We start from the raw sequence: 27,539 nt of genomic DNA, 5'->3' as shown, positions 1-27,539 counted from the left end.
CTGCTTCGCCTCCAACCCTCCCTGACAGAGCCTGGCTGGGAGCAATGGGAACTTGTTCTGCTGCTGTTAAGGACAGAAACTCCTCATGGGATTCTTTCCTAGGGCTCTTTGGAATAAAAGAAGCTCTGCAGCAATAAACACTGCCCTGGCCAAAGTGCCAAGTGCAGGGGGTTTGCAGCAAGATCCAGGAGTTGGCCATGGAATGAGGCAGGAGTGGCACTGCCTCAGCTCTCCTCTCCTTTAATTCAGGAACTCATCTGGGGTGTGAGGGGCTGAGTTCAGCCAGGAAAATACCCACATCCCCTCTGTTACAATGAGGGGACAATTGTGACATATTCCATACCAAAGAGACCAATATTTGGCGTAAATTTCCCAGCCCTTGCATGTCCCAGCACAAGCAGCATCTGTGATTCTTCACGTTTGTCAGCTGAAACCTCACATCCTTCCCTGCCCAGTATTAAAAAAAATCCAAGCCCACACCACCCAGCAAGGCTGGGATCTTGGCTCCTAATGGGATGAAATCTTTCCGAGCCAGTCTCATCTAACATTTCAATCACTTGAATCTCTCTAATCTTATCACAAAAGACTTGATTCTCTGTGCACCAGCCAAGTCGCCAGAAACGTCACCCTAACAACATCTGCTCCGTGCCCAGAGCCCATTTATCCTGCAAAGTCACCGTGGCTGGAGGCACTCTGTGAGATCTGGGGTGGCCTCTGCTCCCTGAGCTCCTGGAACAGCTCAGTGCCAAGGAGCAGGCCCTGCCACAGCTGGGAAATCACTTTTTCCCCCCTGAATGAAAAGGTGCTTGAATGGCTTTTTCAGAGGGGGATCAGCAGCTGCAGCTCCAGTTTTTCTTTCCCTGCATTGCAAACACCAAAGCACAACCCCCCAGTGACACCGGGGCACAAAAACAGGGGACACTGAGGACGCTGAGCCAAGCAGCAGCCATGGAACATCTTCCACAAGGGGAAAGGCAGCCCTGGATCCTCCTGGGACAGCGAGGGCTGGATGGGAACCCAGCTGCTCCCCTGTCCTCCAAAGGGCTCTAAGGGGGAACTGTAAAACTGGAAGCACAGTTCAGACACACAGATGGCACAGAAAAGGGATGAGATGGGCAAACACCGCAGGAACACGGAGAATTCGGCAGGAAAATCAAAAAATAGTAACAGGAACGGAACAAGAATTGGAAAGGAAAGTGGTAGAAGAGGAAAATAATAATGGGAGGGGGAAAAATGAAACCAACAGGAACAAAAACACACAGGAACTAACTTTCCAAGTCAAACTCAGGGTCACTGAGAGGGCTGCTCAGACCAGAATCTGCAGAAAACAGTAAAAAATAAATAAATAAAAGATACACTTTTGTAAAAATTTCATGCTAATTAAAAAAAAAAACAAAACCAACATAAATCTAAAGAGGAAAAGAAAGGTATTTTTGTACTGATTAGGACAGGATATCTAAGGTGTGCTATGCTTTCCCCTCTCTGAGCTGCACATTCCCACTCCCACATCCCTCCTCTGTTTTGATGGAGATTCTACCTGGGATCACCTGTCTGGAGAAGAGCCCACAGACCCCTTCTGAACCACAATTTATTGAATGACATGCCTTTAACTCAGCTCCTGTGGACTCTTCCCCTGCAAACTGCACCACAACCACCAACACACTCCAAGCTCATTTTCCCATCCATTTCCATTTTCACCCAATGTTTCCAAAATTCTGTGGGGGGCAGGTGACCCTGACTCCCCCAAATCCTTTAAAACCTTTTAGTGCTTAACAAATGATAGAGCAGAGTAACACCAGGTGGGTCAGCTCTGGCCAGAGAGACTTGGGAAGGAAAGCATCTCCTAAAGGCAGACTGGACACAGGCAGTGTCTTTTGGGATCTGCAGAGCCTTCATGCAGGTCTGGGTGTCTCAGGTACCCTTTATAAACCTCCCAGAGCCAGAATTGGGAGGTACAGCATGTCCAAAGCAGTGGGGTCAACACAAAACTGACTCCATCCATCCCATTACCTGCTGGAAGCACCCTCAGCTGACTCTGCTGTCCTGTGGCACACAGAGAGGGAAACACATGGACCAGCACTTCCAGCTGCTTCTTGGCACCAAGCTGGAAGGCCACAACTTTTTATTTTTATCTCAGCACAGTCTTTTCATCTGAGGGAGCGCAGCTCCTTCTCTTGGGTCTCCCACCTCCCTCCACCTGGAGCACCCACAGGATGCTCCCACAGGAAGCACCAAACAAACCCAGACAAACTGCTGAGCTGCAGCTGGGAGCATTCAGAACATCTCCAACACCTCCAGATTCTCCTGCAAGAGCTGCTCTAAGAGCGGATTTAGGCACTAAGAGCTGATTTAGGGACCTACCTCTGCAGGACTGCTGTCCCTGCAGTGAACCTGCTCAGCATTGCTCCAAAGCCTGGGCTGATCCCAACAGTGCTTCCTATCTCATTTGGATAAGAGCCCCTCAGCTCTTATCAGTGCTTCCTATCTCATTTTGATAAGAGCCCCTCAGCCCAGCCCTGCCTTTGTGCCTCCCCTGCTCTCTGTCCCTCCTGCCAGCCCCACCCTAAGGAAAGTGGACAATGCTAAGCACAGGACTGGGATGGGGAAACAGGAGCTACAGAAACATTACTAACGAGCACAAACAGCAAAAAAAAAAAAAACAAACCAAACAAACAAACTGAAAACAACAGCCAGCCCCCAAAAAGCACAATAAATTCCCTTCCAAAGCCTCGAGCACCAGGAATTGGAGGCAGAGGTGTGGACAGGCACTGGGTCAGCATGGCCACGTGTCCCTCGGGGTGTCAGTGGCGCTGCAGAGGTGCCATGCAGGCAGTGGGACATGCATGGACATGGGGACACGTGTGTGCAGGAGGGAGGAGCACAGAGCTCAGCACTGTGACACAGGCTGGCCCAGCCCTGGCACTGCCCAGGGTCAGGCTGGACAAAGCTTGGAGCAGCCTGGGGTGGAACTGAGTGGCCTTTCAGGTGCTCCCACGCCAAACCAGCCTGGGATTCCATCACAGCATCTGCACCAAGTGAGGAGAAGCTGCCTCACCTGCTCCAAGCAGCTCCTTTCCCCTTGCACAGCCCAGGGGCAGGCCTGGCTGCCAGCAGGAGTGGTTTGGCAGCAGGAAGCACCAGTTCCAGGTGTGGCTGGAGCACTGGGCAGCCTGCCACACTGCATCTCCCCACCCAGGAGCTCCCAGCTGGGGCACAGGGCAGCACTGGCACATCCATGGCACTTACAGCTCAGCCCAGAATGCACCAATTTCTCTGGAAATCCAGGAAAACCCTTCTTCTGCTTTTCCAGCACAGAGCACAGCCTGTGCAAGGTCCTTGAGGATGCCAGCAAAGGTGGCTCTCAGCATCCCCACTGAGCACAGACAGGGCTGGGGCTCCATGGCTGTGCCCAGGGATAGCTCTGGCTCTCCAGGCTGTGCCCAAGAGCAGCTCTGGCTCTCCAGGCCGTGACCAGGGGCAGCTCTGGCTCTCCAGGCTGTGCCCAAGAGCAGCTCTGGCTCTCCAGGCTGTGCCCAAGGGCAGCTCTGGCTCTCCAGGCTGTGCCCAGGGGCAGCTCTGGCTCTCCAGGCTGTGCCCAAGGGCAGCTCTGGCTCTCCAGGCTGTGCCCAGGGATAGCTCTGGCTCTCCAGGCTGTGCCCAAGGGCAGCTCTGGCTCTCCAGGCAGTGCCCAAGAGCAGCTCTGGCTCTCCAGGCCGTGCCCAAGGGCAGCTCTGGCTCTCCAGGCTGTGCCCAGGGGCAGCTCTGGCTCTCCAGGCTGTGCCCAAGGGCAGCTCTGGCTCTCCAGGCCGTGCCCAGGGGCAGCTCTGGCTCTCCAGGCCGTGCCCAGGGGCAGCTCTGGCTCTCTAGGCCGTGCCCAGGGGCAGCTCTGGCTCTCCAGGCCGTGCCCAGGGGCAGCTCTGGCTCTCCAGGCCGTGCCCAGGGGCAGCTCTGGCTCTCCAGGCCGTGCCCAGGGGCAGCTCTGGCTCTCCAGGCCGTGCCCAGGGGCAGCTCTGGCTCTCTAGGCCGTGCCCAGGGGCAGCTCTGGCTCTCCAGGCTGTGCCCAGGGGCAGCTCTGGCTCTCCAGGCCGTGCCCAGGGGCAGCTCTGGCTCTCCAGGCCGTGCCCAGGGGCAGCTCTGGCTCTCCAGGCCGTGCCCAGGGGCAGCTCTGGCTCTCCAGGCTGTGCCCAGGGGCAGCTCTGGCTCTCCAGGCCGTGCCCAGGGGCAGCTCTGGCTCTCTAGGCCGTGCCCAGGGGCAGCTCTGGCTCTCCAGGCTGTGCCCAGGGGCAGCTCTGGCTCTCCAGGCAGTGCCCAAGAGCAGCTCTGGCTCTCCAGGCTGTGCCCCAGCAGCTGCAGGCAGGCAGGGAGGGCTCAGGGAAGGGCCAGGTGCCCCCTCCTGCCTCCCCAGCAGGACAGGCTGGTCAGCAGCAGGTTACCTGGAGTCTGGAAGTTGATTCTCCTCATCTCCACGGGGTCCTTGGGGTGGTGGGGGGCAATCTCAGCGTTGTTCAGGAGGCACTTGGTCCGTGGCTCTGAATCTTTGCGTTTGCTTCACAACAAAGCCAAAAAAGAAACAAAAGAGACCAGAAAGAAAAAGCAGCTTAACTTCTGGGCCTTGAGATCTCAGCTATTTCTCAGCTACTCATGTTCAGGCACAAGCAAAGCTCCCACAGAAAAGCAAAGGTGCAGCCAAGGGTATAAAGTACATAAAACACATCAGAAAAGGGATGAGGTTTGGAAACTTTGCCAGGGCTATGTTTTAGGGGTTGACAAAGGCCTGAGCAGCTTTCAGGTAAGTCTGGAAGTTCCCCCTTCTCCCAGCAGCAGCTCAGACTGGCAGCCAGGAGCAGCTGAGGTGCTGTGAACTCCCACCTCACCCTCCCTGCTCAGAGCAGCCTCCACTGAACTCTGCAGAGCAAAAAATGCTCCAATCTGGCCAAGCCACTTCCAGCCTGAGAGCACCAGAGCCAGCGGAATCATTTGGAAAAGTACAGAATCTCCTGGCCATGACCTTGGGTTTTGAGCTCTGATATTGCTGTTGGCTTGTTCAGGAGCTCTCAGAGCTGCCCTGCTGCAGGCAGAGAAGTCAGAGCAGCACTTTTCAACCTTCTTTGAACTGCAGAACCCTAAAAATGTGGGTTCAACAAACTGTGTAGACACATCCTCTCCCAGCACAGCTGTGCCTGCTGAGATCCACCTCTCCCTGCCAGGCACCAGAGCCTGCTCCAACCTGCCAGCTGAGCTGCACATGGAAGTGCTTCCCAATATATTTCCCTCCAAATGGCTTAGGTTAGCTCAGGCAGCTGAAAAAGTCTTTGCTGACCTGGCTCATTCTCCTTGAGGAGAATTTAGAAGCAAAGCCCAGTGCTGACTTAAAGATGTGATAATTTCTTGCAGAGAGGCAGTGATGAGCTGCTGGGAGCTGAACCTCTGCAGAGAGCAGAGAATGTGGCCCCCACCCCGAGGTGGGAAAGGTGGTCCAGCCCTTCCAGCAAGGGGCTGTGGAGCTCCTCACCTCTCCTGCTCAAGCCTCCAATCATCTGCCTGCAGCAGCAATGGCAATCACTTAGGCAGACAGGAGGTTATTCAGGACATTTTGAGCTGTCTCTTGATGTCATTAATAGCCAGAAGAAGTGGTCTGAGCCCTGCCAGCACTGCATTGGGCAGCATTTTGGAATGACACCACTTTTCAGTTTGGGTTTATTTTTGCTGCAGTTCTGAAGCTGCTGTTAACAGTTCATGGACTGAACCCATCAGTGAAAACTCTTCCAGCCTTGGAAATGGTTGGGGAAAAGTCTCATTTCTGCAGTCATAAACAGACTCTGTCAGAAGCCCTTGGCTGAGGGGCAAGAGCAGCTTCTGCCACAGGACAAGGCCAGCCCAGCTGTGAGAATGCTGCTTGCACTGTGCCAGGGGCTCAGGACAGCCCGTGTGGAGCAGCCAGACATGCAGAAACCCACTGTCACCTCTGCCTGCCACACAAATGAGAGCTGCTCTGCTCCATTAACCAGCACTTTATGAGCCATTTACTGTCACTACTGCCCAACCTGGGGAAGGGCCGTTTCATTTAGGAATGGACAAACAGGAGAAAGTTGGGCTTGCTTTGCTTTTTCTGCCCCAATTCAAACATGGTCCCAGCCCCAACCCCACACAGCAAACGCTGCTTAACACACAGCAAGCAAGAACCCGAATAAATGGCAAATCTGGTGCTCTTACCTGTCTGGTTTGCTGTCCAGGAAAGCAGTAAGTGGAGAGAAGACAAGAAAAATGCCCAGGTTAGAAAGGACTTGCAGAGCTAGGGGGAGGCATTTGCTCAGCTCTAACCGTGGCAGCAGAGGTGGGAGCAGCAAAGATCACCCAGGCACAGGGACACCAACCAGAACCCCTGAGCCCCTGCAAAAAGCAGAGGTGGAGCAGGGCTGGGAGAGCTCCCCCCACCCTGGGAACGAGCTGTCCTAGCTAAGGACACCTCTGCTGGCCATTGCCACCTTTGTTTACTTAGCTCAGCCCCTGCTGTCCCCTTCCCTTGCCCTGTGTGTGCTCAGGGACCCCCAGCTCCCATCCACACCCCATGAGCTACTCAGAAAGCCAAGGGAAAGGGAGACAAAAAGAGGTTTTCCCTTCTCTCTCCTGCTCCTGTCTCCCAGCTTCAGCAGGAAACCAGTCTGAGAGCACTGGAGGTCTGTGCTGCCCCACAGCCCGGGGGTGCCTCCCCTGCATCCCCCAGTGCCCACAGGGAGTCCTGACACACTCAGTGCCCAAGGGAGTGTCTGTGGGACAGGCACAGCTTTCCTGGGAGGGCACAACCTGCAGCAGCAAATCCCTGCTAATCCCTCCTGTGCTGGGCACACTCTCCCATCCCAGCATTTGTGCCTCAGGGAAGGATTTCCCCTCATGAGCAGGACAGAAATCCCCTTTAGGGCCCTGGGCACACTCAGAACCATCTCAGGGGTGAGCAGCTCTTACTTTTTGTAGAGCAGGATGGCGATGACGATGCAGATGATGAAGACCACGGCCAGGACGGGCCCAATGACCCAGATGAGCCCCTCCTCACCATCAATGATGGGCTGGGGGTCAGGGTTGTCCAGCTGGATGGGGTCAGAGAAGGGACTGGCAGCATAGGTCTGCAAGACAGGGAACGGGGTGGAACACAGCTCAGAGGTGGGATGGGACTGAAGAGGGGCCAAGCACAGGATATTGCACAGGAGGAACTGCTGGAGAGGGTGTGAGCTCTCTGCAGCACAACCCAAATGTTGGCAGGAAAAATGCCCTCTTCAACCCAGAGAAAATGCCCTGTTCCTGGGCATCCACATGAGGGGTACCTTCCAATGCTCCAGTGAGACAGAGCATGGAAAGATCTCACTCATGTGAGGCTGCAGCCTGCCCTGTGTCTGTCTGTCATTCCTGCTGCTCCTGTTCCAGCACAGCCCCGAGCCCTCACCACTGCCACAAACAAACACTTTCCCCAAGCTCTCACGTAACCATCCGGATTTTGACAGTCAGAGGGGATTACAGAGCAAGAGGGAAGGGATTAAAACAAGAATTAACGCTTGGTCTGGTGACTGAGAAAAAACAACCCTGACAAATAAATACAAAATAGTAAAACACTGTGTGTGTCCTCTGCTGCCTCTGCACTGAGCTGGTTCTTGAGGAGGATCAGAGCACATTCAAACCCTTCAGAGTTCTGACAAAGGATGAATTCCCATCCTACCCAGGAACTGAACAGCACAGAGAACTGGCATGGCCTGCTTTGGGAGAGCAGCCAGGGGCAGGACAGGAACAGGGGCTCTGGGTCCTTGAACTCCATCAGCTCTGAGCAGGCTGGAATGCTGCTCCACACTCAGGAGCTGCTGCGGATCCTGGGCACTGGGAGTGAGTCTGCAGCACCTTGTTCTAAAGCAGAAATTACCTCAAGCTGCAGTAATCCGATTGAGAAACCCATTCAGGAGCGTGTCAGCCTAATCCTTTAATATCAAATACACAAGTAAATATTTATTGGGGAAAAAAACCTCTGAAAACCCTTAATTTCCAATAGCTCCCCGCTACAATTCCATAGGGGGATTTAAAAACAACAAAGCATTAGGCTGTTTCCTATTGTGTGTGAGGGAGGACTCAGGTAAATATTAAAATAGTTGTTTTCATAAAGCCAAGTACAGCCCCAGTGAAAACAGCAGAGATGCTGAATTGGTAGACAGACCTTGTAGTTTTCCATAAAAAAATGGAAATCTCTGTGCTTGAAGAGGAACTCAGCAATGCCCAGAGTGTGACATGCCCTAGGAGCAGGATGTCTGGGGTCATTGCTCTGAGGGGTTAAAGAACAGCCTTTAAAGGACATTACTGTTCAAAAAGGGGTTTGACCCAGGGCTCTTTGAACTCTGGTGCTGCCCTGAGGGGATATTTCACTGCTCCTCCCCACTCTGGTCTCCAGTCTGGAGCCACAAGTGTGCAAGGTCTGCCTACAACGACTGGGACAATCACAGCTCCTCTTGTCCTTGGTGCTTGGAAGAGACAAATGCAGGCACAAGCACAAGCAGCTCATCAGGCACAAGAGCCACAGCTGGAAAGAAAAAACCCCTCCAGGATGCCAGGAGGGCAGCAGGGCTGGGGCAGGGAGCAGAAGGGCCGGGAGAAGCAGGGGCAGCACTTACAGCCTCGGGTTCCTGCAGCACGGCCAGGATGAAGAGCACATATTTCTGTCCTGGCTCCAGGGCTCTGTTCTCAAAGTTGTCGTAGTGTTTCATGTCCCCCAGGATGAAGTGGGAGGGCAGCGAGCGGAAGCGGGCGGCGATGTAGGGCCGGGGGAAGTCCAGCTGCCGCGAGTGCCGCAGGCTCCGGCGCCGCAGCCGCGCGATGTCCTGCACCAGCTGTGGGGCACAGAGCACCTGAGAGCCTGCACCTGCACGGGGGCAGCGGGGAGAGCCAAACCCCCTCCCAGCCTGGCTGCCCTGAATGAGGAACACGGGGACCCCAAAATCCCCTCCCAGCCTGGCTGCTCCCTGGCTGCCCTGAATGAGGAGCACAGGTACCTCAAAATCCCCTCCCAGCCTGGGGAGCACAGGGACCCCAAATTCTCCTCCCAGCCCTGAGCGTGGAGCACAGGTACCCAAATCCCCCTCCCAGCCTGACTGCTCCAGTGAGGAGCACAGGGACCCCAAATCCCCCTTCCACCCTGGCTGCCCTGAATGGGGAGCACAGGGACCCAAATCCCCCTCCCACCCTGGGGAGCACAGGTACCTCAAATCCCCCTCCCAGCCTGGGGAGCACAGGTACCCCAAATCCCCCTGCCAGCCCTGAGTGAGGAGCACAGGTACCCAAATCCCCCTCCCAGCCTGGGGAGCACAGGTACCCCAAACCCCCCTCCCAGCCCTCAGGTCCCCACCCCATTCCTGCTGTTTTCTCTCCCCCTGAGCTGAGTCCAGCTTCAGCCACACTCACCTCCTCCAGGTCCATCTCCTCAGGGCTGCCCAGGGGGTTGAGGAACTGTCCCCCCCGGGACTTCCTCAGAGGCACCACCACAATGTAGAAAGCTCTAAATGTTGGGAATGACAAGAAGAAACAGAAGGAATTAGGCATGGAAGAAGGGAGCACACACACTGACGTGAGTTTGCCCAAAGTGCCCCACTGGCTCGAGCCCCTTATTCAGCATTCAGCACAGCTGCTGTTCCTGGAAAGAGCTGGGTTCAGTGGCAGCCCCATGCCTCCTTGTGCACTCCCTGCACACTTCTTTGGCTTTCCCTGTTAGTTGTGGAACAGTCAGGAAGGCTGGAAATGCAGGGATCGCCCTCCTGGTACTGCCCCTGGGGGTTTCCAGCCATCAGGGCTGACCCCCAAAACACAAACTGAGCCCCCACCCCTGCAGTTAAACAGAAACCTACTGGACAGGCACAGAGCTCTTCACGTCGGGGAGAATCACCACCACGTTGCCATCAGCATCAGGCTTGTGGGTCACCTCTGGCTTCTTGGACAACATGTCAGCAGCAGTCCAGGCTGCCACGTTCTGCTGCAGCCCCCCCATGCTGTTGCCCTGGTTCATCAGCACGAAGTTGTAGAAGGTGCGGGGCCTCAGGTGCGTGATGAGTTTCTTGGTGGTCCGGCCGTCCACGTCGACGTGCAGCCCGTTGTACTGGATCTGTGGGAGGGGAGGAGGTTCCTCCCTGAGCAAGCTCCTTCCTCCCCATCCCTTCCATGTGCAGGGAACACGGAGCACCCAGCCCTGCAGACCTGGGGCACACGTGGGGGAAAAAACTCCTGCCCTCCACTTGCCTTGTATGGGGTAGGAGAGTTGTAATTCTCAGGGAACTCCCAGCTCAGAAGGACAGATGTCTTTGTCACCATCTTCACCTTGAAGTTTTTGGGTAAAACTGCAGAGAAAAAAGTGAGGAGGAAGGGGAGAAAGGAGAAGAAAAGGCAGCAGAGGGAAGGAAGAGCAGGAAAGAGAAGGAAGAGAATGTCAAGTGCTGGAAGAGGGGCCTGCCAGGCTGGGTCTGGCTGCGGCTGCAGGAACTGAAGGGATTGCTCCCTCCTCCACTGTGCTTGAGTTTTGCCAAGGTCCATCTCCTCCATCTCCCAGTGCTCCCTGTCCCCGTGCCTAACCCCAGCAGGGCACGTGGCTGTGCCCCCACACTCTGGGCCTGGGTGGCTGCTGCAGGAACGAGGTGCTGCCTGGCTGAGCATGCTCAGGTGAAGAAAAACCCATCCCAGGTCACGGCTTGAGGGTTTTGGCTTTTTTTTAAATTTTTGCTCTTTTCTTTTGGCTGCTTGCAAAAGCTGAAGAAAATGCTCTTCCCACCTGTAGAGCGACTGGCCCCCCCCTTCAGGCGCCAGTGACAGGAGGTGTCCGGACTTAACTTAGAAGAAAGCGGTAAAAGGGACTTACCTGGCCCAAGGCAGAGAGGAGCGGAGGGACTGAGTGTGACACCAGAGTGCTTTGCTTTTACTCACGAGCCTGGCTGAGCCCGGCCTGACCTCTCCAGCTCTCTTGCCTCCCGGCACCAGCCCCGGATACAAGGGGAGAGAGGGAGGAGAAACCGGTGAGTCCTACCTTGGTCCAGCTGGAACGTCCGATACTGGACGGTCGGGCTGTAGGGCCCGGGGCCTTTACTGGTGTGAGCACGGATTTTAACGTCATAGGCGGTGTTGGGTTTGAGGCCGTTGAGGGTGTACGAGTTCTCTGGGGAGGGGGGCAGCTCTTTTTCCAGCAGGTTCCCGGGAGAACCGGCTTCCCGGTAGGCCACGGTGTATTTGACGATGGCGCCGTTCCTCTCGGCCAGCACGGGGGGCAGCCAGCCGAACTGCACCGACATGGACGTGACATTGCTGGCCTCCAGGATCTGGGGGTACCCCTTGGGGATGTCCTCGGGGGTGCTGAGTTCCTGCACGGCTTCCTCCCCGAAGCCAGCCCGGCTTTTCACGGCCAGCTTGAAGACGTAGGTGGCGCCCTTGTGGATGCTGGTGGCGATGTACTTATCCTCCAGGGCCGAGAACTCCAGCGTGGCCAGAGGGGCCACGTCCTTGCGGCCAAACTGCAGCCGGTAGCCCAGCACCTGGCCCTCGGCGCCCAGCGGCGGCTCCCACTTCACCAGCAGGGTGTTCTCCTCTGTCTGGTGCACAGACAGGATGGGCTTTCCTGGGACTGGGAGAGAAGAGAGACACACGAGCTGCAGGGACTCTTCAGCTCCATGGAACCCCAACTGCTGCCACCATGTACACCCTCAACAGTTTGGGAAGTGAGGAGCACTGCCAATATGTCAGCTGTGAGCTGCTGACACATTGCTGAATTTATTTCCTTCCCTTTGTTCAGGATGTGCACAGCTCCTCCCTCATCCCTGGAGCAGTCACTCTCCACCACTGGGAAGGACAGGCTCAGGAGTCAGGCTCCCAGCCTCCTGTCCCAATTGCTTCCCAGGGCAGGGAAAAACAAACCTGGAGTCTCCAAAGTCCCAGCCTCCCTCCCTCTCTCCATTACACAGCCCAGCTCATGCAGAAAGAGCCTGGAACAGATTGGCCCAGGCTGGGGAGTCCAGAGCAGCTGAGGGCGAAGCAATGAAGGATGGAAGGAAGTCTGGGCAGCCCCAGGTCCTGAGCAGCAGGCACAGGGCCAGCTCACACGGCTGGCAGGCAGCTCATCGCCCACTTGGGTACAGAAGGAAGCACAGGCAGAGGAGCCAGAGCCCAAAATGTGTGTGAGGCAGAGGGCAGGGAGAGCTGCTGCTCTCTCTGTGCTGCTCCTCTCCTCTGGAGGCAGGGAACTCACAGTGCTGGTGCATTTTCAGTGAGCTCCCCCACGTCTGGGGGTTCTGGGGAGCTCAGCAGTGCCATGTCTCTGCCTAATGAGCCCTGGCACTGGCTGACTGCTAAGCAAGCCCACAGCCACAGTTAAATGACACGTGCAGGCCCAGAGATCCCCGAAGCCAGAGAAAGCAGAGCATTAATTCCAGCAGCTCACGCGTCATTGACACTCAGCTTCACTATTAGAGATCTAATTTCCTTCTCTCCGCCTTGGTGTTTCTCCTGGTTGGACAGGAGGAGAGAAATGGAGCTGGGAGATGTCCCACAGCAGGAGCCTGACCAAGGGGTGAGGGCTGCAATGCTGGAAGGAGGGAGCAGGGCAGGATCTGAAAGGGTCACACTGGGAACTCTGCCTGACACCTCGCTGGGGATGAGGGGCTGTCTCTAAAACAAATCCTGCATTCCTTCCAAAGTGCCAAAGAATGGCAGGGAGAGCCAGCCTCCTCCCCTGGGAATGCCTAAGGAACACATTAAAGAGAAAAAGAGTGCCATTACCTTTATGTTTCAGTTTTTATCACAAACGTTACTGTAATCAGCTGAGCTTGGAAGTATTACATCTGCACAACAAATATTGTTTGGAATAAAGGTGAGAAGAAAGTTCAGAGAGGGGGAAGTGTTTTATTTTGCAATTGGTTTGGACAGTAAAGGAGAAAATTAGATGTATTACTGTATTTAAATTCAGCCCCCAGCCCTGAGTGATAAAGAAAGAAATCTCTCCTCTCAGAAGGTGTATTGACTCAATACTGCAAAGAAGGTAAGAATGTTACAGAGCCATTTGAAAGATTTTTTTTTTTAAACAGCTATTTCAAGTCAGGGGAAATTGAGTTTTGGGTAATAGCTGCTGTGCTGGAGAAAACATCCCTCTGTGACTGATCACCTGCACTGCAAATCCTAATGGAAGAGATGAGGGAGGGTGACAAGGGAGAGTGACAAGGGAGCCAGGCAGAGAGAAAGGCTCCAGGAGAGGAAGGGAGAAAGGGTGGGGAGCCTCAGGAAGAAGGAAAGCAGAGAAGCTGGGAGTTAGGAGGAGAAACATGGGCAGAAGGAGAAGAGGGTGAGTGAAGGGAAAGGCTTTGGCTGCTATGTGCAGGCAGAGCCCAGATCTCAGAAATGGGAGCCAGGAAAGGTCAATACTGTCAGAGTTTCTCCCTCCAGCAGTCCTGAACACGGGGGATGTACACCAGACATGGTACCAGAAGAGAAGAGTGGGCAGGACAAGCACCACTGTCTGCCTGCTGCTCCTCAGGTCTTTGCAAGTCAGCACCCTGAGAGCAGAGCTGTGCTGTCCCCAGTGTACCTGCATGGGCCACCTGCAAAGCTGCAGTCTCTCCAGTCCTTCTGATGCACTGGAATTTACAGCCCGAGACACTACAAGGGACAAATTCATCCTCTGTTGTGCTTCTGGGTGTGCCTGGGCTTTCTGAAGCACTGGACAGAAAATGGTGACATTTGGTGAGGGCTGCATGTGAGGAATGAAGGGGTTTCTGCCGCCCTCAATCTAACTTTGCCTTTGGGGCAGTCTGGCTCTTGCTGCAAGTCTGTCCTTTGAGAAGGGAGTGGGATGAAAGAAGGTGAGTCTGGAGAAGCCCCTTGGCTTTAGGGAAGGGGTGAATCCCACTGGCAGAGGAAAAGGCTCTCACCTGCACCCTTGGTGGTGACCACTTTGGGTTTGCTGCGGGCACCATCTCCCTTCATGGTGTAGGCGGCCACGGTGATGGAATAGGCAGTCTCGGGCTGGAGCCCAGCAATGATCATTTCCTGTTTGCCAGATGCCAAAGGGAAATCGTGTCAATATTCAGGCCCACACCCAAGAGCAGCCCTCTCCTCCTGGCAGGAGGCTCAGCCCTTTTCCAGCATGCAGGAACACCAAATCCAGGGGCACGAGACACTCTGGGGCTTCTGTGGGAAGTGGCAGAGGGGGAGAGCCCCGTTCCCCTGGCGAGGCACTCACAGCTCTGCAAACACAGCCTGGCTCTGCAGGGCCCTGTGCAAGGCAGCCTCCCCCAGATCTGCCTCTCACACTTTCCCTGTCTTCACACAAACCACTTCAGCATCCAAATGCTGTCGCTCCCTTCAAAGCTTTCCTCTCCACTGTGCGGCCTCAGAGGAGGCTCAGAGGTTTCAGGGAGATTACATTTTTTCTTTTTTCACCATTACCCCTCTCTTCCCTCCTCAAGAGATATTTTTAATGCTTTCATAATATTAAAGGGATTGCTTGAATGCAAAGTGCAAGACGACACATTCTGCTCACGCTAAAGCTCCCTGCTAAATCCCACCCCCTCCTTCCCATCCTCTATCAGCCTCCCCACACCTGGCTCCCAGGAGCTTTTGTTGGAACACTGGCCTCAAGAACAGCCCTTCCCCAGGAGGGATGCAGCCTTTCAAAGGGCTGTGTTGGAAAAGGAACACCCGTGCTAAATCAAACAGGATGACAGCACATGCAGCAGGGTTTTCCCCAAGGCCCCAGAAAGGAGGGAGATGGGAATGTTGTGCATGTTTTATGGCTTTCCCCTCTCCTCACCCCTTCGTGCATTCAATATTAAGTCTCAGGGCAGCACTTGGGAAGAATTTGTTAGTCCTGGAAATAACTATTTCCCCTGATGGTGAGCTGGGAGTGGAACAGCAGAACTTTGGAACAGTGGGATTTTGATCAGTGACTTTGGAGGCAGGGTCAGGTCTGGCTCCTGGAAGTCAAGAAAATTGTTCTGCTCTCACACCTGCCACTGAGCTTTATGAAGATTTTAGGCAAGGGGCTTTGCCTCCCTGAGGCTCATTCTCCATCCCTCAAAGGGAGGCCCCTCACTTGTGCAGGGCACTTGGCAATGCCCAGGAGACACAAACACCACCAGTTTAGTTGTGTGTTATCTCAGAACCCTGCCGTTCCAAGAAGAAAAAGCTTTCTCCTACTTCTTGGTAGCTGTAGGATTTTGGAAAACATTTCTCATTTTAGCAGAAATAGCAAATGCCAAACAGCCAAGCTGATTTTAAGGTACTTCAAAAGGAAAAGCACCAATAATGATTCAGTGCTTTGCATCAATGAGTTTCTAAGAATCTCGGCCCTTTGAGAGCACAAAGCATTTGTTCATGCTGTGGTAGCTCAGGACTCACGGATTCTGTGCTCCCAGTGCTTCCCAGGCTATCTTTTCCAGACACAGAGGTTACAGAGCAGCCCATCTGAGCTCCCTGGCCTGGTGGAAGGTGTCCCTGCTCCTGGCTGGGAGTGGAACAAGATGGCCTTTAAGGTCCCTTCCAATCCAACCTATTTTAGGATTCTCATCTGTTCAAAGCAGTCCCAAATTCAATATGCCATCTGCTTCCCCGTGGAGGAGCAGCAGACCCATCTTTCCTTCAGAGCCAAAGGGAAAACCCTGTGGGATTGCTGCGTGCTGACAAACGACACGATCACAGAGGGGCACAGAGCAGTGACAGGGAGGGGACAATGCATGGGAACACCAAAACCAGGCTCTAAAACAAGCACACTTGCACTGCAAAAAAACAAAAACAAAAAAAAAAAGGAAAAGGAAAATATCACACCACAACAGGAAGTGGGAGAAGGGAAGAGGCAGAACCAGCATGGGAGGATTTTGATGTTTTTACTTACGTATTCAGCAGTGTCATCTGTTTCCCACTGGGCAGAGAACAAGAGAGGTTTGGCACGTGAGAATACAAGAGGGGAAAGAAGGGAAAGACAGAGACACAGCATGAGGAAGGAGTCCCTGAGCAAGCAGCCACACAAGGTCAGAAGTTACCAGGCAAGCATGAGGGAAGAAGTAGAGTGGGAGAAATTAGTAGATTCCACTGCGGCCTTGGCCTGAATTAAAAGACTTCCCAGACACAGCAAGGATGAATGGATGGATGGATGGATATTTATCTATCTCAGTGCTGGGACAGCAGCTCATTCTCTTCCACAGCAACATTGTCTGGGAGCACAAACGAGAGACAGAGGTGCGGCAGAGACACAGCTACACCCTGTCCCATATCCCCTTTTGGCCCTTCAGCAGAGTCACACTGCCCAAAACAGCCACATCCTCCCTTCCCCAGCCTCCCGGGGCTGGCCCAGGTGAGCCCTTACCTGGGCATCAGCCAGCATGATGTCCTTGATGTGGGGCAGCCCCCTGGCCTCGCCGTTCTCCATGCGCACGTAGTGCACCTGGTAGCCGCGGATCTGGCCGTGCTGCCGGCTGGGCACCGGCGAGCGCCAGAACACCTGGATGGCCGAGGAGTTGAGCACCTCCACCTCCACCTTCCGTGGAGGAGCGCTGGGCACTGCAGGGAGGGAGGGAGGCAACCAGGGGTTCTGGTCATTGGGTGTCGAAATTTGAAAGTCTCTTTTCCCAGCCTGGCACTCGAAGGAGTCAGAGCTCTTCAAGGTTATTTATTGTTCTTTATCGATAAAATTTTTTCTCCTGTCCTGCTGAGGTCAGTTAGGCAAGACAGCTCAGGACACTCTGCCTGCCCCTGGGGTGGTGTTATATCTTTATACTAAAAACTACAAATACAATGTTTACAATTACTTCCCAATACCTATCACCTATGTTAGACAGTGAGCTTCTACTCTAAACCAATCTAAAAGTGCCACCATCACAGCAGAAGATGGAGGCCAAGAAGAAGAAGAAGGAGAAAGGCTGGACATACCCAGATCTCTCCGTCTTGCCCTCTGGACCTCCATTCTAGAAACCCCAAAATCTACTTTTTCACCTCATGATAAATTCACTATCACTTCACTTTATTGTGGCTTGCAGATCTTCATCTAAGGTTGGTAACTTGCTCCATGGGTCATAATCAAACCCACAGGGGCATTTTGAGCTCTGTGCCAGGGTCTCTGAGACCCCTGGCAGGGGTTCTGGCTGCTCAGAGGGATTTCCTGGGTCCTGACAATTGGGGGTCTGCTGGGAGCCCATCCCTGCTCCTCTGGATTTGAGCTCTGGGAGGAGACCTGAGCATCTGAGTATCCCATCACCTGGCACTGCCGTCCCAGCTCTGGGGGATTCTGAAGGTCTGTGGGACCTGATCTGCATGGCCTGGACACAGGGATGGTGTCACTGTTCAGAGGGGCATAAAGCACACATCTTTACTTCAGACAGCTCCTTTTATACATTGTTCTGATACAGGTAGACCTGATTGGTCATCTAATCAATACATTTCACCTGATTGGCTAATTAACAAGACATCCATTTATAAACAATCTTATGAGAATAACAAGAAAACAGCTATTAGGAAAACAACACCTGTAGGTTGTTTTTAATAATAAGCTATCATTGTTTATCTCCAGCTCCCTAAATTCTCCCAATATTATTTGAGGTCCTACCCTCACATTGAGGGTGCTCCTCTCCCTTCATGCACCCATTGATGCTTTCCCCTGGTTTTATTTTACTGTAGAAATATCAGGACCATTCAGGTCTCTGAGTGGGGTCACTGAACTGTTGTCACTCAAGGTTTTTGAAGCTTTAACAGATTCCTCCTTTCTACAACTGACAAAAGCTCTGAGGTAGTAACAAGGAATGCAGTAACAAGGAATGTGTGGGAAGAACTCTTTAATGCTTTAAACCATGTGCTCTCAGGCACAGGGTGGGATTCTTGGGGCTGCCCCATGCAGGACCAGGAGCTGGACTTGGCTGATCCTTGTGGGTCCCATCCAACTCAGGATATACAATGATTCAAGTCCTGGCAGCAAAGGTTTTCCTCACAGCAAAGGTTTTTAGTGCCTTGGCTGCTCCTGGCTCAGTGAGAGCATCTTTGCAGGGGGAGTGGTGCAGTCAAGACTCAGAGATATTAAGAAAGACCCATAAAACCAGGGGAGGGGAACCCTACAGACCCCATAAATGCAGGGGAGGGGAACCCCATAAATGCAGGGGAGGGGAACCCTACAGACCCCAGTGCTCAGATGGCACCCGAGGATGGTGCAGTCAAGACTTGGAGATATTAAGACCCCGTAAACCCAGGAGAGGGGAACCCTACAGACCCCATAAATGCAGGGGAGGAGAACCCTATAGACCCCATAAATGCAGAGGAGGGGAACCCTATAGACCCCATAAATGCAGGGGAGGAGAACCCTACAGTCCCAGATGGCACCAGAGGATGCCGGGTCATGGGGTGATGGCACCAGAAGGTGCCGCACAACCCAGATCTCGGATCCCACTCCAGCTCTGGCCTGGCACCGCTCAAGACCCACGGGAAGAGCCTGCCTGTGGGATTGCTGATGGGAACAACCCCCTGCAGGGACAGGAACCCCCCAGCAGAACCCAAACCCTTCTCACTCACCATCTTCATCCGTGCGCACGATGACCGGCGAGCTCTCCGGGCCCGGCCCCACCTCCGTGTGAGCCACCACGGTGACGCGGTACTCGGTCCACTTCTCCAGGGACTCCAGCAGGATCTGACTGGTGGTTGGGGGGATATCATTCACCTCCTTTAGCTCCGTGTCCTCCGAGTCCAGCGCTCGATAGTGGACGCTGTAGCCGGCCAGGACGCCGTTCTGGCTCTCGGCCGGCGGCGGCCGCCAACTTACCAGAATGGCGGTGGAGCGGGTGCTGACACATTTTACATCTTGAGGGGGGGCAGACGGTTCTAGGAGGGGGGGAAAATTCAGGAGCAGGGAGAAAGGGGAAAGAAGGGGGAGGAAAAAAAAAACAAACAAAAGATGGGAAAGATAAAAGAAAAAAAAAAGGAAAATGATAACAAAAAAATCTAAAATAAAACGTACGAAAGTTTGGTTTAGGAAGATAAAATTAAAAGAGAAGAGAGCTTTTTTGTTGTTGTCTTTTTTTTTTTTTTTTTTTCGAAATGAAGAGAGTTTTTTTTTTTCAAAAAAAAAAAAAAAAGCCAACAGAAATTAAATGGGGCATCAAAACTGAAATGGTGTAAAGCAAAGGACTAAACCAGCAAGCGGGCCAGCCAAGAGGGGTCCTGCTGCTTCCACTAAGCTGGCACCAGCTACACACCCAGCTGCACCCTATAAAAGCCCTTTCCTTTGGCTCCCTGTTTTACAGCAGCCTGGCAAATCCTGCTCTGGCTCAGAAAGCACTTTCCAACCTCAGTCTCTGGGATCTTGAATTTCTTTGAAGTGATCTGTGAAAATTAAGTAAGAAAAGCAAATCTTTTGCCAGGAGGCTTAAATTTAAGAGTCTGTACCTCCAGATGGAAGTGATTAGTTGTCCCCAGACTGGAGGAGGCCAAATCCCACAGTGGGAATGCCCAGGACACTGCCAAGCCATGGTGTTTAGAGAGGAGGGTTTTGAGAAAGCACTTGCAGAAGGAGGGAGGCAGTGGCTTTGGTGAGGTATTTGTATATCCAGGGGATTTTCCAAAGCAGCAGCAGGCCTAATTCCCACTGCACTCTCTGCCTGAACTACACCAGGGTGTTTCTGGACATCCTGGGAGAAAACCTTGGGAACTGTGGCCCTACCCAGGCACCTTCTCAGGGTGGCATGAGGAGAGTGACCAGGAGGTGGGGAAGATGGAACCCACAGCTCTCCCTTAAAGCTCCTCTATTCCATCCCCTGCCCTGGGCAGGAACAGCTGCCACCATCCAGGGGGCTCCTTCCTGGCCCTGAACACTTCCAGGAACTAGAACACACTTCTGCCTGTCACTATGGACAACTGATCAGCACAGGGAAGCAGAGTGTGATACATTCTCAGGGCAAATCAATAAATCCAATATCACCCAACTGCAATAAAGAGCTTTTAAGTCTCTGCAGACAGGGCAGGAAACCGGGGTGGACTCACAAGCCCCCCAAGTAGCAGTAGATCAGTGCTGGTCATTGCTTCTCATTCCTCTGATGCTCTTTTTGTGAGGAATGATTGTTTTCAAGCCTCTTACTCCCATCCTTGAGTCAAACCCAGATGTTTAGGCCCAGTTTGCCTCGAGGACTCTGCTAAATCCAGTCCCACTGAGCCCAGCTGGCACTGGAGTGAGAGCCACACACTTCCAGGAGCCTCCAGGAGACAGAGGGAAGTGGCTTTTCGAACAGGGCAGAGATAATCCCTCCACTGCTGTCTGAGCACCCTGCCCAGCAGGACATTTTGGGTGTTTTCCTTCTATTTTTATGCACTATTACTATTTTTAACCTGGCAGAATGGCCCCCTTCTCCCCAGCACTCCCAGTGAGGAGGCTGACAAGCCCTGGCCATGGCTGGCCACGCAAAACAACACAGAAGATGTCAAATGAACCAAACCAAAAAGAACAAACTGGAAAATAAAATGTAAATCAAGCCAATAATTTGAAACAAAAAGAAAAAAAAAACAAACACCAGAAAGGAAATCATAATAATAAAATAATACTGATATAAAAAAGTGACTCCTTCCAGAACATTCCCAGTCTGTTTACCTACCTTCCACGCTTCAACTGCTAACTTATAAGACTTTCTTACAAGAGAACAAGAGGAACTGAGCTACGAGGCCAGACCAAGCTCCTGGTGGGTTTCTGCACATGACTGGCTTTTAAAATGCCACTCTGCTCATGATGATCCCCTCAAGTCCTCCCCCACCAGCAGAACCCCAGCTACTATTGCAGAAATGGCAATTTTGGACCCCAATCTGTTCTCTTTTTGCTAAACTGTCAGCACAGAGAGCAGGACAGCACGTTCCCAGTGACAGATCTCCTTCCCTCTGGTTCTCTCCATCTGCTGTGATTGCTGCACCACCTCTCCAGGACAGAGGTGCACTGCTCATCCCATGTCCCAGAACCAGCTCAAGGATGGTTTCAAGGCATGGAGGGACAGACTCAACCCTCTCCCATTGCTGCCACGGTGCCGTTCCCTTCTTGTTTTTGTCCTCATCAGAGGCTGGGCATATTAAAAATCCCCCTTTCCTGCTTAGTTCCAGCCAAAGCCACCACAGCTGAGAAACCCACTGCAGAGAGGGTCTGACCTGACCTACCCTTCATCCTGCACCTCATTCTGAAAGCCCCAGAAGCAGAGCTCAGCTCCAGCTGGCCCTGGGCTCACTGTCTGCGCTGCCACGCTCGCTCACTCACCCTCTACGCTCCAGCACAGGGACCTACTGAGAGGCCCTGGGGTGAGGCCTCCTTTTGGGATGGTTTTGCACTTTCTCTGGTCAAAGAGGCAGGGTTGGGGGTGGGTGATGGGGGAGAAGGCTCAGGTGCTGCCTGGCCCCCTCCCCGTCGGAGGAGAACAGCCAGGGGTGCTGGCTGGCCACGCTGGACACGCCTCTGGGAGCTCATGGCCCTGTTCCCTTCACAATCCAGCCCAACCTGTGTGACCCTGGGGACGCTGGGGACAGCGCCGGGAGCCCAGTGCCACCAACCCCAGCGGGGCTGCGAGCTCAGCTCTGCAACCAGCCCCTCCCTGGGCTCAGCCAGGAGCCCCCAGGCAGGAGAGCTCTGCCTCGGCCTGCTGGCTGGTCCCACCAGCCTTTTGGGACCCCTCCCCACCCTCCCAGGGCTCCAGGACATCTGGGAGTGTGTGCAGAGCCACCAGCGGTGAGCCTGCAGCCACAGGGTGGACTGTATTTGTGAATCTGCTTGAGACCAGCCAGTACTCACCTGAGCTGCACCTTTTACATGCTTTAAAGTTGACTGTCCAAGCCACAAGAATGACCCTTACTGACCTTGCACAATATCATGTTTTTTAACCCTTTAGGTACCATAGACTTTGGGGATTTCATTCACTTGGTGTTCTGTGAGGAGGGGGACAGGAGGGAGAGCGGAGCTACGTGGGGGGATATCCTTCCTTGGGCAGGAACAGAGGGTGAGAAAGGCCCACTGTTCCTGTACACCTGCACGGGCAGCCTCACAGCACCCACCCTGCCACCCCTGCCTGCTGAGCACGCTTTGCCCTCTGGAATTTCCCAGTGGGAGAGTTGCCAGGGAGCCTGGGAAGGTCATGGCTAACCAGAAAAGGGCAAACCAGCTTCTCCCAGCCATGAGAGTCTGTTTTGTTTGTTTTACAAGCTATGTCTCTGGTACTTGAAGAGTTAAAACCCAGCTACTTCAAGAAGAAAAAGATACTTTACCTTTAGTTTAATGGATTTTACTTGGGTTATGATGCTCAGGAGGAGCCACCCTGGCAGGGAGGTGCAGGGAGGGGATGCCACATGCGGGTGGGTGCTGAGAGGGGACAGCAGGAGCAGAGGGGGAGCAGGGAGAGGCTCTGTCACTCCAGGGACAAGATGCCACCGTGGTGTGACATGGCCCAGCCAGGGACAGGGACAGCAGGGAGCTGGCTCATCTGGGTGCAGGGCATGCAGGCAGGCAAGCAGAGAGCAGAGAGAGAAGAAAGAAGAGGCATGGAGCAGGCCAAGGAGGAGCTGAACGGAAAAGGAGCTGAGGAGGGAAGACACAAAAGCCTGTCCCGAGCCAGAAGGTCTGTGAGCCGAAGGATGTCACCCGGAGCAGGGAGAATTGACTCGTTCCTCCAACAGCCAGCCAGGAAAAAATGTTTCACCGTGTTACAGGACACTGACAGCTCCCAGCTGATGTTCTTAAGAGCATTAAATTAATGAGACTCTCCCTATGAAAGCTGAGCTACAGAGAGAGAAACCCATCCGTGTTCTGGGCAGATGCCAAGTTAGAAAAAGCCCCAAAGCTTTCCCTTTTCCCAGATCCCCTTTTCCTCACCCTTAAGGGACAAATTTTCACTGAGGCCTACTGCCACCAGCTGCCACACCCCTCTTCCAGCTTGTTTTATTGAACCAGAAAGCACAAATCCCAGACCATCTTTGCCTCCCATCCCCACAGGTCTCAAGGAGAGAAACCCCTTGGAAAACAGAAGCAGAGTGTAAGTTTAACACTTATTTTTCAGGTCCTTTCAGTTCATTTCCCCCACCCCACAGAGATGCTCCCTCTGACAGTACCACACTGGGATCAGAACCAGCAGATGTGCAGCAGAGTCAGGAAAGGATTTTCCTATGAAACGTAGAGAGAGTATGGAGAAAAAGAAAAGAAAGAAAAAAGGGGAAAAACATTTGAAGGAAAGAAAAACCAAAAAATCTTTGAATGGAGTGGAGGCCTGAGAAAGCCCCAGTAAGGAATTCTGTCTATGCAAAAACAGACTCCCCTTTCTTCCCACTCCTCAGGGGACAGAAAGAGAAGGAGACAGGGAAAGGGAGAGACAGCAGGATGTGACAATTAAAAAGCCCAGCCGAGAGCCTGCTGCTCCCCCTTGTTAGGGACTCTGAGGGATGGGAGCAGGGCTCTCCCTCCTCACACTGGTGACCAGAGCCACTTCTGAGTTAGTTCTGCTCCCGGCTACTCCAAACTGCAGCGGAGTGATTTAGTAGAGATGAGAGGAGACAGAAAACACAAAGAACAGCTGCCACAGCCACTCATGCAGTGAAAAAACACCTCATTTAAAAGCAAAGATCTGTGAAAAGCCCAGGTTGAAATATTGCCATCCAGGGTTATTGTCCCCAGGGCAACAGCGAAGGGAGACAATCCATTAAACTAAAACCAGCACGTTTTGAGTTGCATACACTCCATCCTGGTGTCATCAGCCTCCACAGGGCTCCTCTCTCCCGCTCTGCTGGAGCCCAAACGGGGCCATTCCCAGAGCTCCAGGCCTTCCTCCCCTTGGCTGTGGAGGTGTTCATGGACAAGAGCATGGGGACTGCTTCCCCAAAGGCTGGGGAAGGCTGGGCCTGTGAACAATCACCTTCCCTGCTCCTCTCCCTCCCTCTTCCCCTTCCTGGCAGTGCTGGGCCTGTGTGGGACAGGCTGTGGCTGCCATCCCTGCCATCCCCTGAGCATGCTCAGCACCATGGCTCGCATGGCCACCACGAGAGGACGGTGCTGCCCGGCCCCAGCACCCCAGAGCCCAGCTCTGCTCCTGGCTCATGTCTCAGCTAGCTGGAGCGGTGAGGGGAGAGGGCAGCAGCTCCCAAAGGTGTCCCCCCCTCCCTGGAGTGAAACAGAGCCCCCAGCTCCGTCCCCCTGTGCCCACCATGTCTGGCTCCCTGACCGTGGTGCCCTCAGAGAAGGGTGGGAAAGGAGAGACACCTACTAGACTGCAAGGTGCGCTCTCGGACCTCCGGGGTGAAGGCCCCCAGCCCCAGGGCCGAGCGGGCGGCCAGCCGGAAGACATACTCAGTGTTGGGCTTCAGGCCTTCCACCGTGAACGACGTCGTGGGCTCGAAGTTCTTCAGCACCTGGGGGTGGGCGAGGGGGGAAGAGAAAAATAAACCCAAACAACAGGCAGCAGAGGTGAGGCCTGCCCAGAGACACTGCCCTGCTCCCCTCGCTCCACGGCAGGGCCAGGGAGCTCCTTGGTCCCAACCCTGCTGCACTTTGGGCTCACCTCCTTGCTGTGGTCTCCCTCCTTGTAGAGGAGCTCATACTTCACTATGATCTCCTGGCGTGGGGGGCTCCACGACAGCACAATGCTCGTCTCGGTCTTGGCTTCTGCTCGGAAGTTCATCGGCTGCCCGGGAACTGGTACAGAGAGGGAGCCGAAGGGGCACAGGAGGCAAGGTGAGAAACAGGAGAAACCACATTAACTTGGCTAATTTGGAGGCTCATGCCCTGTTTTCTTCAAAGCCTGTGTGGGAAGAGCACGTCAGCAGCAAAATGCCACACTGCAGCGTGGGCAGGTCCTGCCTCTAAAGCTGTGGAGTTACATCCCACTGCAGGACTCCAGTGTGAGCAGAGCTGCTGGAGATGGAAGAACCCCTGTGGATCATATGCCTCTTTCTCAGCAGTGCAGAATACAACCTTTCCCATCAATCCCAGTATTACAAGATTTTGGAAGGAGGAAGCCCATGAGCAGCCCATTGAGGACACAGGGTTTCCTCCCATACCGTCAGCCAAAAATGTGCTGGGTGACAGTTTTGATAAAACACCTTGTGCTTGCAGCTCAACACATAAGGCTCATTCCCCACTCATCTCTGACAAAGTAGTTCCTGGGTATTTCAGGTAGAGGTAAATTGTCACTACTACCTGGGCACTTTTACATCTGTTAAAGACATTTAGAATCATGGAATGGTTTGGGTTGGAAGAGACCATAAAGCTCATCCAGTCCCATGGGCAGGGACACCTTCTACTATCCCAGTTTGCTCCAAGCCCTGTCCAACCTGGCCTTGGACAGTTCCAGGGACCATGGTGCAGCCACATCTTCTCTGGACACCCTGTGCCAGGTCCCCCCCACCCTCCAAGTAAATAATTCCTCCCCAACATCGCATCTAAGCCTCCAAATCCAACCAGCAGCTCTCCCTCCCACAGCCCAGCTCAGCCACACATGTGCTCACCTCCTTGCTGCGTCTTAACCTGGATGGGGTCGGACAGGGGCCCGTCCCCCACGGAGGTGAAGGCCAGCACTCTCACGGTGTAGGTCTCATCCTCCAGGAGGCTGCCCACGGTGGTCAGCAGGCTGTCATCCACGTTGTGCTTCTGCCAGTTGCTGACGGGCTGCTCGGGCTCCATGGTGTAATAGACGCGGTAGCCGCGGATCTGCCCGTTGGGCTCCACCGGTTCCTCCCACTGGATGATCATGGTGGTGCTGCTCAGCATGCGGCCCTGCACGTTGCGGGGGGCACTGGCAGGGGCCTGCTCCCCCGTGCGGGTGACCACCGACTCGCTGGGGGGGCCCTGCCCGATGCTGTTCACTGCAGACACCCAGATCTCGTACTCGGAGTTGGGGCTGAGCCCCCCGATGCTGTAGCGCGTGGTAGTGATGTCCTCCTTGATCTGGTAGGGTCCGTCCTGGCTCTTGGACTTGTACTCAATGACATAGTAGGACACGGGGTCTGGGTTGCCAGAGTCCCAGGTGATGGTGATACTCGTTGCTGTTGTCTCTGTCACCACTGGCGTCCCAGGAGCCTTGGGAAGTGCTGAGAATCAGGAAGAACAGGCATTTAAAAAAAACCACAGATGCTGAAATGGCACCTAATTGGTCTGGTTAGGGCTGCAGGAGCCGGAGGCACAGCACCAATCCCAGCAGCTCAGGGAAGTGCTGCTGGAACATGAGGAACCTAGTTATCCACTCTATTATCCTCCTTAAACTGCTCCATCAAAGGCGAAGTGTTCAGCTAAACATCTGGAATCATTAGCAAGGCTTCAGCTGCACATCCGCCCTCGCGGGGCAGGGAGGGAGAGCAGCTCCTCAGCTCCTTCCCAGCACGTGCTCACATCTCTCTGCTGAGCCTCCACGGGCAAGGAACGGCACAGGGCAGGCTCTGCTCTCCAGAACAAATCTCCAGAAATGCTGGGAAGGGTTCCCCTCAAGGCACAAACTGTGTTAATCCCCATCTCCCCTCTCCCTCAGCCAGGGAGTCCCCCCTGAGCCTGCTGGGGACTGCTCAGCACTTTAACTGCACCTGATACCTGTTCTCACTTCACCTGTTCTCAAGCTTCACGTGCAGTCCTCACTGCACACTTCAGACCCTTTTCAATCCTCCTTTTCAACTTCTTCTTATCATGGAATGCCAGAATGTTTTGGGTTGAAAGAGGCCTTAAAGCCCATCCAGTGGACACTTTCCTCTGGCCCAGGTGGCTCCAAGCCCTTTCCAACCTGGCCTTGAAGCCTGACTTCTCTAGACCTGGTCTCAGTAAAGCTCAAACTTCGCCTTTCACCTTCTGCCCAGGAGAGCTCACACACAGGAACAGTGCAGGGAACAGGATCCAAACAAAATTGCAAAAGACAGAAGGTACCAGCAGGGTGAGATTCCCCATGTGAGGAGATGGGAGAGTTGGAAGCAGAAGCAGTCAGCCCCACACATCAGCTTTTTAGATTGAGGGGGTAAGACAGGGAAAAAAGGAAGGAAGGAAATACTGAGGAAAATAAAGAGCACCTGAGTCCAGCCCCAGGCATCCTTCTGCTGGCATAAGAACCTCACCGACTGTGCAGCAGCTCAGAATGGGTGTCATGCCAAGATTCTCTAGCCCCTACTCACTTCTCCTGTCAGACCTTCCTCAGACAGATCACTGATACAACAGGATTGTTTTTTTCTTTTTCTTTATCCCTCCCTTTCTCCCAAGTGTTTCTCCTCTCCCCCACCCTTGGATCCTTTCCCACCCCGCCTCTCCCAGATCCCTCATGGGCAACACCAGTACTTGGAGCAGACAGCAGCTCACACAGAGCTCTACACTCACCCAACCTCAGGGGTTCCTGCTTGGGTTTAATACTCCCCTGCTGAGGACAGAATAGATTGAAGATGGCACCCGTGCTCCTCCTGGGAATCACTAGCTGGAAGCTGGGCTTATTCCCCATCTTGCTGAGGCAACAACGGCCACTAAGATGCAGGAACTAAGCTCTACTGCAAGGGTGCACATGCCAGAGATCCTCAGGGCCTTGGCTGAATCTCAG

At 53.9% G+C, this 27,539-nt stretch overlaps 1 protein-coding gene across 8 annotated transcripts in view; it reads right to left on the bottom strand.

The window, feature by feature from the left end:
- Positions 1-27,539, bottom strand: part of PTPRS (protein tyrosine phosphatase receptor type S) — a 148,367-nt gene that overhangs the window by 18,315 nt on the left and 102,513 nt on the right. For 2 of the 8 annotated variants that reach the window (XM_054291111.1, XM_054291107.1), the window contains exons 8-23: positions 25,483-26,064; positions 24,537-24,670; positions 24,243-24,387; positions 18,547-18,852; positions 16,358-16,551; positions 15,887-15,913; positions 13,926-14,043; positions 11,039-11,629; positions 10,261-10,358; positions 9,873-10,126; positions 9,433-9,526; positions 8,646-8,861; positions 6,964-7,121; positions 6,214-6,225; positions 4,434-4,546; positions 1,271-1,318 (exon numbers count right to left, since the gene is read on the bottom strand). In XM_054291111.1, coding sequence (XP_054147086.1) covers positions 1,271-1,318; positions 4,434-4,546; positions 6,214-6,225; positions 6,964-7,121; positions 8,646-8,861; positions 9,433-9,526; positions 9,873-10,126; positions 10,261-10,358; positions 11,039-11,629; positions 13,926-14,043; positions 15,887-15,913; positions 16,358-16,551; positions 18,547-18,852; positions 24,243-24,387; positions 24,537-24,670; positions 25,483-26,064 — 3,090 coding nt within the window. The remainder of the gene's footprint in view (positions 1-1,270; positions 1,319-4,433; positions 4,547-6,213; positions 6,226-6,963; positions 7,122-8,645; positions 8,862-9,432; positions 9,527-9,872; positions 10,127-10,260; positions 10,359-11,038; positions 11,630-13,925; positions 14,044-15,886; positions 15,914-16,357; positions 16,552-18,546; positions 18,853-24,242; positions 24,388-24,536; positions 24,671-25,482; positions 26,065-27,539) is intronic. The other 6 variants (XM_054291110.1, XM_054291112.1, XM_054291108.1 and 3 more) reach the window with 5 other exon arrangements.

Source organism: Melozone crissalis, unplaced genomic scaffold (assembly GCF_028551555.1).
Source record: "Melozone crissalis strain CALT ecotype California unplaced genomic scaffold, PUWL_Pcris_2 ptg000088l_1, whole genome shotgun sequence".
In the NCBI taxonomy this organism is placed as follows: domain Eukaryota; kingdom Metazoa; phylum Chordata; class Aves; order Passeriformes; family Passerellidae; genus Melozone; species Melozone crissalis.
This window is presented reverse-complemented; position numbering and strand designations above follow the sequence as displayed.